The sequence below is a fragment of the Myotis daubentonii genome, chromosome 7, assembly GCF_963259705.1.
Source record: "Myotis daubentonii chromosome 7, mMyoDau2.1, whole genome shotgun sequence".
NCBI lineage: Eukaryota > Metazoa > Chordata > Mammalia > Chiroptera > Vespertilionidae > Myotis > Myotis daubentonii.
Genome location: NC_081846.1, coordinates 69,674,518 through 69,686,647, shown reverse-complemented (window position 1 = coordinate 69,686,647; position 12,130 = coordinate 69,674,518). Strand labels below are relative to the sequence as shown.

Here is a 12,130-nt window from a genome sequence, read left to right as displayed (position 1 = left end):
AGCATCATGGACACTGTATTGCGATGAATATAAGTAAAGATAAAAAATTCTTGTTTTGAAGATTACATGTCGAAAGTATTGGTCTTGTTTTAATTTTATTAAATTTATTCTTTTAAATGAAATTGTTGAACCAATTTTAATTTTAAATATCAGGTCTCTGGTGAGAGTAAGGGAAACAAAAATTACAGAGGCAACTTGTATTTTCAATTATTCTCTGAATTTAACAAACTATGGATTAACTTAATAATACTTTGTTCCACCACAGCATGGGTGTTGGGAAGCACATGAGACACACACACACACACACACACACACACACACACACACACACACAGAGAATTGTCTTTTCACGTGTTAAGAATTACACATTTACAAACTTTTTATTGCTTATTTGCACAAATATCAAATCTAACTATATAGTTTTACAAAGTGGCGACTTTAATGTAAATTTATTTTCAGGAAGGAATGCTGTCCACAGCAAAAGACAAAACTTGATTTGAGTTTGTGGGTGTAGAAAAAACTCCATACACAGGTAACTTTCAATGCTATATTTGGAAAAATCAGGAAAATCCTATATAATAAAAGGCTAATATGCAAATTGTCCCCTGGTAGTTCGACCACCCTTCATTCTGTGCTGACCACCAGGGGACAGCACAGAATGAAGAAAGGCCCCAGCCAGCAGCCGGAAGGCCCTGATTGGCCCTGATCGCTGGCCAGTCCTGGGGACCCTACATGTGCACAAATTTCATGCACCAGGCCTCTAGTATTTAAATGTTTAAAAGGTAGTTAATGCTGCTCCCTTACCCCCATCAATTAGCGAGAAAACATATGTGAATAGTTATTGTGAGCTCTAGCCCTGGCCAGGTAGCTCAGTTAGTTATAGCACATCCCAATACTTCATGGTTGTGGGTTCAATCCCTGGTCAGGGTACATACAGAAGCAAACAATGAATTCATAAATAAGTGGTACAATAAATTGATGTTTCTCTCTCTCTCTCTCTCTCTCTCTCTCTCTCTCTCTCTCTCATCAATAAAAAAAATGTAAGCCCACTGTTTTCAGGACAGAAAAACACAGTATAATGAACCCTGTTTCTTGGCTGTGAGATTGTAATAGGATTTGAGAAGGCATGGTCTCTGACATGGATCTTTGTGACGGAGCAAGCTTACTGGTGCCACTCATCTCCTTAGTGACAAACACTGCCCTGGAGAAGGGTCTAATAACCTGTGATGCGTGTTGATATCGTTAGTTTTGCACTCCAGGGGAGCCCACCTGCCAGATGACAACTTCCACAGCATTGGATAGAAGGGACTTCCGAAATAACCCCCGAACCCTCTGGTTTGTGGGCGAGGAGGACTAGGTGTGATGTCTCAGCATGCATTTCGGATCCCACACTAGTTAGGAGAGGACTCTCTGTGCAAACATGGGCCTGGTTGTTTCTGCTTCCTACTCTTTCTGCATTTAAATTCCCGGCCTTGTGGACCCTGAACTCCTGCTCTCGGTGACCCATAAGCACCCCTGCGCCCAGGCCTCTATCTGCCCCCTTGACCTTGATCTATTGCCTCTTATGGTTTGTTACCTATCAGGGGCCCTTCTGGATCCTACACCATTGCCTGCTCTAGATGGGATGCCTCTAGACCTCTCATGGCCTTGTCCCCCCTCCTCTTCCCGGCTGCTCCTCAGCTGCAGTGTATGGAAGTAACTCGTTTCAAAAGCCAGGAAAGTTACAATTTACCTGTCAGCAAACAGAAGATGGTTTATCAACAGACTTTACCTTAATGACTACAAATGTTTACCTCCTGCTTTCCAGAATGCAAAGAAAATCTTGGAAATGTCATAATATCTCGCAAACATTTGCAAAACAGATCCTTGTTCATCCGGAAAAGAAACCATTGTATTCATTGTCTCTTGACACGAGGCCAGTGTTCAGTGAGAAACAGACAGACAGACGCACACAATGACACAAAAAGGAGCTATGCTAATTAAAAAATGGCAGCGGGCACTTTATTAAAGATTTATTTTACAATCTCGCCGTTCAAAACATCTTTTACATCAACAAATGCAGGCAACCTGAGTATTGGAATTATGTGACTGGTCTTGAAAATATTATATTTGTAGCTGAATCCAAATATGTTCAAGGACTATTTATATCAAAATGACTGGTTTTGTTAGAAGTATTTTGATTTCTCTGTTTTTGCCCATGAAAAAAAAAATTAAAACAGGTACCTCACCTTTCATTTGATGGGCAAGCTGGCCCACTCCGAGTATTCCCCATGTTTGTTTGGATTACAGCTGTTTATCTTGCAACTTTCTTCCAGATAAATGAAGCTCAAATGTAACTCGGGATCACAGAATACCTGCCAGACCCCTTATGCATACCTTCACTTACAAACCCCTGTGCCAGGGAGTCATTCATTTGCTAAAGAAAAGTGCTACAGCAGCCCTTTGCCACAAACAGCTCCGAGAGAGAGAGAGAGAGAGAGAGAGAGAGAGAGAGAGAGAGAGAGAGGCAGGCCGCCCATTAGTCCCGGGCATCCTGATCCCCCTTCCAGAGCCCTGGCCCTCGGAGGACACCGCCGATGATAACCTGGCACCCCAGGTAGAAACCCAGCCAAGTGCGAGCGTTTGAAGCTGCCGTTTGGCTGCCATCGTGTCGGCGAAAAGAAAGAATTCAGGCACCATGTCATCCAGTACAAAGGATAAAAACGGATTCAACCGGAAATTCAATGTGGCACCACATATGGGATACATGAGCGCGGTTATACAACAGGCCACATATTTTTTTTTGAACAGTCTCCTCCATGTGATGCCGAGGACATGTGTAACCATCATAACGTCTCTAGGAATCTGTGTTTAATTTGAGTCGGGGTGGTGGCAGGGATTGGAGATCTGAAGCCGCCACAGGTTTGTGGCAGATGGCTCTGTGTCAGCTATGACAAGCAGCCAGGCTCGGCTTCCTCTGCAGATTTTCTTTTCTCTCTGATCAGGTAAATATGGGCACACTCTGGAAAGTTCTACAGGCTCTGCCTTAGGCTGCGGGTTTGTGAGGGAGCCCCATCTGTCGCAAACCTTCCCCTGGTTCCGTGGCGAGCAGGGACCTGAACTTGCCACGCAGGGCCGCCCAGGAGAAAGGAGTCATCTCACCCTGCGAGGGGAAGGGAGAGAAAGAAGGAAGGGACATGAGGGACCCGGAGAGGAAAGCATGCTGGACATTCATGCTGTACATTTGCATCACGGACATCAATTGGATTTCAAAAAGCCACCCAGTAAATGGTTCTCTAGCTTTATCACCTCAGGAAATCCCAGTTTCTGATTGGTTTAAAGAAGAACTATTTCCAAGCGCAGGAGAAAGCTCCCATGTTTTTTTGTGTTTTTTTTTTGTGTGTGTGTGTGTGTGTGTGCATTTGCGTGTGCGTGTGTGTGTGTGTTTGTGTGTGTTTTCAAATGTGTACTGTCTGCTGCCCATATACTTCCTGCTTTATGTGATGGATGGCAGCTATTAGGAGTTTATCATCCAACTTTTAACTTTATATACACAAGATATACATGTTTTTGCTAATGTGAATTTTACTTTTAAGTGGTGAAGGCACAAGAGAAATGCCATTACAACTACGTGGAATTTACAAAGCACTTCAAGTTTACTAACAGGTTTATAGTCATTATTTCATTAGAGCAGTACCTCAGGGGGAAAATGCTATTAAGAATTAAGAAAAAAAAAGCCTTCCGAGTTTACAGATGAATCATATAGGGGTTAAGAAGTTCACCTTGAGCTAGGCTGCAAGCAAGCAGCAGGGGCCAAGGAGTCAAAATTGCTAAGTGATCTGAATCACCCAGAGTGTGTCTATTGTGCTAAAGGTTCTTTACTTTTATTTCACTTAGACAAATCAAAGGATAACTAAGCCCCATAAAATCAAGGAAGGCAGTGCAGAAGGAGAGAGGGAGGAGTAGGGGGGACGGAGGAAGGGGACTGACAGAATTCACCTTACATGATGCTAATGCTGCTGAGCGATCTGAGAAGTTCTAAAAATGGCACATGCTTTCAAGTTTCCATCTTTAAGGAAAAGGTAATGACTTTGGAGAGCTGTTAATATTAGTGAGCAACACTGTATTCACATCTAGAGTATAAGTTCAAATTAAAAGAGGACTATAATGTGGCCTGTCTCTTAAAGCAAACTTAGAGTGGCTTGGCTGTGGTTCGGGTAGCTATGGCCTGATCCAATTAAGACAACCACTAATGGCTTTTCTGGGCACCGAGTCTGAATTATAAGCTTAATCATTGTTTGGATTCACTTTTAGGCAGAAATCAGATAATTCTTCTCTCCTCTGAATAACAGGTTACAAAGATTTCTAGAATGTTAAAGAACTTGAAGAGGGAAAAAAAACACAAAACAACCAAAAGCTATCTTCTGGAAAATCTTAAGAAACTACAAGTCACTTTCATAAGGCACAAGAAAGGCTGGCATCTCTTTTTATTCCCATACAGAAGATTGCTCAATTCGTAAATAAAAGTAACAAGAGATAGGACTTCTATCTGGGAAGTACCTACATAGACAACTACCCTATTTGTACTCTTGCTATTTTCAATACTGGTAACAAGGACATCTCCATACATCTTTTTTCTCTTAGAGCATTTTAAAATATAAAGATCAAAGGTTCTCTAAAAGCATAAAGCACTGATCTCAAATACTTGTTAGGAATATTTACAAAGAAAATTCACATAGTAAAATAAGGCAAAAAAAAATCTACAACTTCATGGCATTAGATTTGCTTGGGTTATAAAATGAAGAACTATTGTTAGTGTAACAAGTCAACCCTTGGCTAATTATTTTCTGATTATTTCTAGAATCTTGTGTTCAAATGAGGTTTGAGAGTCATAAAGGGCTCCTATTTTATCTATGTGACAAGTGTGTGGCCGATGTGTCTAACCTACTTAGAAGAGGAAACGTCCGAAAATACCAGAACGCTGCAGTCAACGACTAAGCCAGGATGTAAATGTTTTAAAGAAATAGCTTTAATTTTTAAGATTAAAAAATTATTTTATATTGTAATGTAATTAATTAACAGTTTCTGTATGCATTGCATTTCTCTTAAGCTCTTAAGAAAAATGTGTGTGTGTGTGTGAGAGAGAGAGAGAGAGAGAGAGAGAGAGAGAGAGAGAGAGAGAGGAGGACACTGCATTCAGAGGAATTTAAACATTTCAAGTCTGAAACCATTTTAGGTGAGAAGTCATGGGCACCGTGTTCTGTAATAGAAAAAGTCACTTTAAGAGAAAAAAAAAGTATCAAATTCTGTTTCTGCTTTTCAGTTACTGTTTCAGCATTCTGTTTCAAATCCTGCTTCAAGTTATAGCCCCCAAACTCTCACTCATATTGAAAGTATAATGTCTCATGTGAGAAGAAAGCCAAGTGTTAGTAGCCTTATTCTAGTCATTAAATTTCTAAGTGTGTGAATCCATATGAAAAATTCTATCCTAAAGTGAACTCTATATGATAAGCAGTGGAGATGATTTAAAAAATGTAAACTTTTAACAAAAAAAAGAGTAAGGTGTAAAAATGTAAAAGGAGCAAATTTAAAAATTCAGTGATATTCTATCTTTTTAGCTCTCAGAAGCATATGTTTTATAAAAGCAAAATAGCATTCTCCAATGGAATAAATCTAAAAAAAAAAAACCTACCCTCAACACTCTCTTTACAGTACACACAAAAGACTCTTCCATTGCATAAGAAAAGTAGGTGAAAAGCTGTCTGGGGGGAAATAATTCTCTGGTGCTTAGGGAAGGCAAATGTTACCTGAAAAAAATATATACTTATAAAACATAAGAGAAAAAAAGATCGTAACTTATATCTTAATTATAAAGTTTTAAAAGCCATTCTTTTTCTCTTTTGGCTCTAAATCCTGCTCCAACAACCACACTAACTCTGTGGTATTTCCTGTCATTTTTACCAGTTATTCCTGACAATTGCATTTTAAAGCTCTTAATTACTTATAATTCCTGGGCCATTAGATTAATTTTTAGACAAATACCATCAAGTTCTATGAATGAGAACATACATGAAAATGTATAATAGATTTATAAGAAAAGAATCCATGGTAGAAAAAGACATAAAAATGAACTATACATATAAATTCTTATAAATGCTTACGCATGAAATACATGTAAAAAGTAGTAACATGAAATAACAAGTAAGGTATATGTTATCTTTTAAGCTGTCTGAGGACCAAGTGGTATATTAACAGCATACCACTAAGCTGACATTGTTTCAGAGTTTTTCCAGAAGTTGTTTGTAAAACAAATAATTAATAGCTACGTTATGGCAGTAGCTGTATGAAAATATTTCATCTGGAGATCTGCTTTCTTTTGTAACTAAAGGCAACTTGCTGCAGTAACTTCTGAAATGGTTAAAAATTGGCAGATGCAAAATAACAGGGCATAACTTGAAGCAAAGTTAAAAACTGATACATTTTGACAGTGGAAATACAATGATCAATACATTACCATTCTCATCGCAATGAAAAAAATTCTTTCTTTTGTATTTATATGAGATGATAGATGACAACTAAACTTATGATAATCATTTCACAATATATGAAACTGCTGTATATCAATTATATCTCAATAAAACTAGAAAAAATTCACCAGAAAGGGGGAAAAATCAATAATTTGATGGTGAACTCACTGACAATAGTTTGGTGTCATATATAACAAATGAATCCATTTGTATTAACACTTATTATCCTACTTCTTCAATTGTTACAATCTGTACATTTTGATAGTCTGTCACGTGGGAAGCAGCTTGATTAATATTTTATACAAATAAGACCGCTACTAAACTTTAAAAATTAGGAACTCTGGACATAGACCTTGAACAACTGTTTTCTGTGGGAGGCTCCTATGTACACGATACAATCGTATCGACTCAAGAGTAACACTGAAGCCTGGAACTGTTCAGTCAGCATTTTAAACTATTATGAGCTACCTTCTGAACCATTGCCAAGTTAATAGACAATGAAAGATAATGAGCTTGAAATTGGGTGTTAAATTGCATTTTTGGTTCTCTCCCTTTTTCTTGAAGTTTAACTGTTTCCTGCAGAAACAAAGTCATGTTTTGATGTATCACTATGTAAATATGTATTTTAGGCCATGAAAGGGGAAGGAGAGACACAAGGAGGCAAACTGTATTTCCTATAGGGAGGTTATACATTAACATAGGAAAATTAAAATATGCTGGCTTATAAAACTGCTAGATTGTAAACTATACCTAATTTATGGAAAATGAAGATGCTACATTCAAAGAATATAAAAAGGTATATTACTCATGGCCTAGAGCCACCTTCAAAATCATAATGCATATTTATCCCAGTTCAATTACTCAGACATTTAGTCGGGCCTCTTTGTGTGTTGTTTCAACAATGTAAAATTCTTGATTCAAACAAGGGAAGAAAGATAATGAATAAAAGGATTGAACGATGATGCTATTTAAATTATGTTCTTTTTGCCTTTGCCATTCTGAGAGGAGACAGACAGTCTAATTCAAAACAAACTGAGGGTTTTTAATGTCATTTTATTAAACTGGGCAAGGGAAACATTTGATTCTTGAAAGTCATCTTTAAAACAGTTTAAAAATGAACACCAAACTTCACTAACATTGTTCACCTGAATTTTTGAGGACTGAAGATTTCATTATGATGGGAAGAAAGGCTTATCCTCATTAGTATAATTGTAGAATCTCTCCTGTACTTCCTTTTAAACTAATGAGTTACATTAATCCAGGTTCATTTTTATAAGCCTCTTGGGGCTAAATGTAAAGGACAGTCATCTTAGAAAACAATAAATTTTTTAAAAAAAGCATGTACCGTGCATTAAGTGCACGTATTTCATAAGACCTAGGTTAATACAACTGGCATCCAGTTTAATTAATCCTTGTTAGTGTAACAACTAATATCCCTCCCTAGCATGTTTCCTTTAAACATTAGTATGTTAATTAAATGTTTTTTTTAAAGATTTTTTTTCTTTGTACTTCAATATGGCATTTATACTGCTTAAATCGCTTCTCAATAACTACCTTATAGAGATGTTTCCTTACAATATCAGGTCTCCTGCAGAAATTCTGGAGCCTTTTTGAAAGCTGTTCAGGTGTAGAATACAGATATTCAGCTGCAGGAAAAACAGATACATTTTTAATGAAACAAAAACCTCAAAGCACACACTCGATATTAGTCACTTTACTAATTAAAAATGCATATTGCTCTGTGCCGCCTCGTGTTTTACATTATTTAAGCATGATTTTATAAGGTTACCTCAGCTCACAAGGATGTTTAATGCTAAATAAGACTGTGTAGTTGTGCTGTTTAGACATCTCCTTTGGGTGATTAAAATACATTATTCTAATGTAACACAATGCATATGTGATATATTTAGTGATGAGATTTTTTTTTCCGAAAGAACTGGTACTATTGCCGTATGTACCCTGTACAACAGTTGCATGTTATTAACTAGTCAATTGTTTAAATAATTTGGTGTGACTCTCAGTCCTCGATCTTTCTCTGTGTATATCATTAAAAAATCTGTAAGCAATTGCAGCAACGCTGACCTGCTTATAAAAACCCATCAGTATGGGATGTGTATGCTAACAATGAAGAATGCTATTTGAAAACTTGCTTTTTTGTTATCTTAAAAGAACAGATGGCAAATATAAGCCTACTCTAATGTATTAAAACATAAAATTTTCCTTAACACTAACATGTTGACTTGCCAAATAAACAATTGCTCCTGCCTAAGTTTATTTTCAAACTTTCGCATTTAGCACGAATCATGTATTAAATCCCAACAAAGACGAGAGAACATTAAAGCAGCTACCTGGAAATATTTCGGGATAAACCAAATCTTTGGGACAAAGTGGGTAACAACCACAACACACAGCTTCCAACCTAAAGAAATGTTAGAAAGAGGACAAAGATGTATTAAAAAGGCATTCCTGTCATAGCCAGAAAGCAGTTTGGTTAGCCTAAGTGAACAGCATGAGCCCAGAGTTAGCTGGTGTGGAAATCATGGTCGGCAGTACAAGCCTAAAAGCCAAAGTTGCTCTTTTAAAAGATTTTATTGATCATATACGCATTTCATAGAACAGAACCAACAGCATATGTTTTGTTCACTGAATTAATCAAAGCGCAGCTCTGCATTTTTTTTTTTGTTTTTAAAATACTGTTTAACACATTTTATAATCAGCAGATAAACACATGTAACAACATGGTAAAGTATGGGCAGCTTTTCTTAATAATGCTGCGAAGCCCCCGGATGTTCATTTTCCAAAAATGTTTAAATAAAATAGCAAATACTTAACTTCAACACTGTAGCCGTAGAAATGATCGAGGCACTTTTCAAAGCATCAGGGAGAAAAAAAATTACAATCTGTTGTGATGGGGCATTTTCATTTTGTAGCTCGTGCCTCCAAACAACTTGTTATTATGCGGAATAGCAAACTGGTCCCCCTTTTATTGAAATATGCTCATGAAGATTACCTCCATGGACATTTTGCTTTCTGGACTAAAACATGCGGCTCTTTTTCCATTTTATCAGAAGAGAATACTTTTGTTATTAAACAAAGAAACCAGAAAGTTTCGCTTTGTGACAGGCTTTCCCCAAGGACCACCTACAGGTTTTTTTTCCGCATTACTGCAGTGAGAGTTAAGCAGAGGGAAGGTAATGCACCTTGAAGGCTGTGTCTGTCCTGGATAATGGCTACTGATCTGACATATTAAACCTTAAAGATACCACTGTCATTTCTGTTGGCTAGGAATTATGCAGTGAAATTCAAAACACTCTTTAAATATGTTTATTTTATGAGACACTTTGAATTGCATCCAAAACGTTGACCAGAAGAGGAATTTTATTTTGAACTGCAGATTTTTTTTTTCAACCCAAGAATGAGCTGAAGTTATGTCAATGTTTACCTCGTTTACTTACAGTGACAAAGTACAGGCAATTTTTATTTATTTATTTATTTATTTGTAATTTAAACTGTTTTTAAGTGGGCGATGTGTTCCCTGTTTTACTGTGGACTGAAATTAGTTTTAATGAAAAAGTATTTACTTTGAGCTGCAAAGTTTAGAAAAAGACTGGGTTCAAAGTTTTTCTTAAGAACTGATAGGAGTTACAAAATGACACGGTGGCAAGGCACAGGGCCTAGTTAGCAATTATTAATTTCAAAATCCAAACTAATATCTAATATTCTCTCCTCTACATACAGAGGGTCAGCATAGAAATTCTGGTCGCAAGCGCAGCTCCGAACGGCTCTGTGACTGCATTATAAAACATTCACAAAAGTTTTGAGCACGTAAACCAGAGATATTCTTTATGAACGAAAAGAAAATATGCACTTTATCTGAAGACACTCTGTTTAAAAATGCAGTGCTAGTCGAAAAGCAAATACATACGAACATTCTCTTATAATTACATAAAATCAAAAGAGTGAAGTCACAGCCATTTCAGAAAGTGCACATGTTATCTGCTTTTTAATAATGGATTTGAATTAGAGTGTTCTGTTCCCCGAAAGAAAATTGCAGGCCAAGTAACATTTTGAGTCATCGCATGAGCATGTACCATGCCATTTCCAAAAAAACCTCTGCTAATTAAAATACAGTGAGATAGGAATGACATTATTTGATTTAGGATGAAAAAATTCACAAATCTGATTTCAACTTGTATTGGTAAATTATCTTATGTTTCTAATTCATTAAAAAACAAAACAAAAAACCCCACCACTTTTGAGTATAATTTTGACTTGTTAAAAGACCAAATCTTACTGTATACATTATTTGTATTTGGACTATGTTTTAAAATATAGTATATAGGTTGTACTATTTTTTTAAAAAAAATTTACATAATTCATTCCCATAAGTTTTTCATATTTTATTTTGGGGAAAAAACCCTATCATCTTGTGACAATAATACAATTATTCATCATTTCAATTCTTATGCGCTACCAGTTAAATAATAAATAGGGTTCCAATTGATCTATTGTTAAAATGACTAGCAAATGACCTTTTTATTCCAATTAACAAATCATCTGCTAAATCTATGAATCTTAATATTCAGATCTATTCACTTCAATTCATACAATTTATCTGGAAATAGTTGTTGGGCTTTTGATTCTAAATATAATTAGCTGATAATTTTGCTTGGCTGAATTACTTTTCTGGAGGGCTTGCAAAGGCTCTCAGTCGCATTATCTAGCAATAATGAATCTGATAGGTGAAATTTTTTACTGTAATGAGGATGAGACACAGTTGTGACACCTGAGTCTGCTAATAACAGAAGACTGCTAATTATCGACAGCACTTTTTTGTGTGATGCAAGGAGAAAAAAAAATCCCTCATTATTAAAAAATAAAAAGTTACAATTATAAGTGACACCGGAGGAGAGTAAATAAAATGGAGTGATTAAAACATTGCTGCTTTAAGGGTGTTTTTAATTAAGTGGAAATGCTAATGTTGTCATACTTAGCAGATGGGATTAAAATTAGTTATTGTAAGTAACTCATATTTTATGTTATGGTTTCCACAGCATGTCTACAAGATCTAAGAAAGTGATACATTCCATAAGACATTTTAAAAATGAAATTCTCATACTCTTTACAACTCATAATAATGAACATCATGAATAAACTATTGAAAAAAAACCCTGCCAAGGATTTTACCATAGTGACTTAACTAGCAAGGAATGTAGCCATAATGTCCTGGCCGGCTACAGTCTCACTGATGGTCTGCCTCTTGCTTTGCTGATTGTTGCATTCCCTATTTCATTCACACTCAACAAAAACAAAAGTTTGGTACTTGGGCGCTGAGCCAACATCAAATGTGGTGTCAAGAAGGTAGGGCCTGGATACAAGGAAAGATCATGACCACCCACTAAGGTGATGTTCTAAACTAAAACAGAGGATGCATCATGTAACTGCAGATAAAAAGCTAATTGCACACTTTCTCCTACTTTATTTGTGTAAAATTTTCCATCTGCTACATCTAAAGATGTCTAAACTGTTAGTATCAAACCTGCATTCAGCTGCCAGCTGTGCACATTAAGGATTGCAAAACACTAAGTAAATGAGCCAGCATGAAGCCGAGTGGTAGTGGTCCA

At 36.5% G+C, this 12,130-nt stretch overlaps 1 protein-coding gene across 8 annotated transcripts in view; it reads right to left on the bottom strand.

The window, feature by feature from the left end:
- Positions 1 to 1,973: 1,973 nt before the first annotated feature.
- GTDC1 (glycosyltransferase like domain containing 1) overlaps positions 1,974 to 12,130 on the bottom strand; it is a 368,745-nt gene continuing 358,588 nt past the window's right edge. For 7 of the 8 annotated variants that reach the window (XM_059704553.1, XM_059704559.1, XM_059704555.1 and 4 more), the window contains 3 exons: positions 8,855 to 8,925; positions 8,061 to 8,152; positions 1,974 to 3,142 (listed from right to left, as the gene is read on the bottom strand). In XM_059704553.1, the coding sequence (XP_059560536.1) occupies positions 3,026 to 3,142; positions 8,061 to 8,152; positions 8,855 to 8,925 (280 nt within the window). In that variant the 3' untranslated portion in view covers positions 1,974 to 3,025. Of the gene's footprint in view, positions 3,143 to 8,060; positions 8,153 to 8,854; positions 8,926 to 12,130 lie in introns of those variants that run through there. The other variant, XM_059704558.1, reaches the window with a different exon arrangement.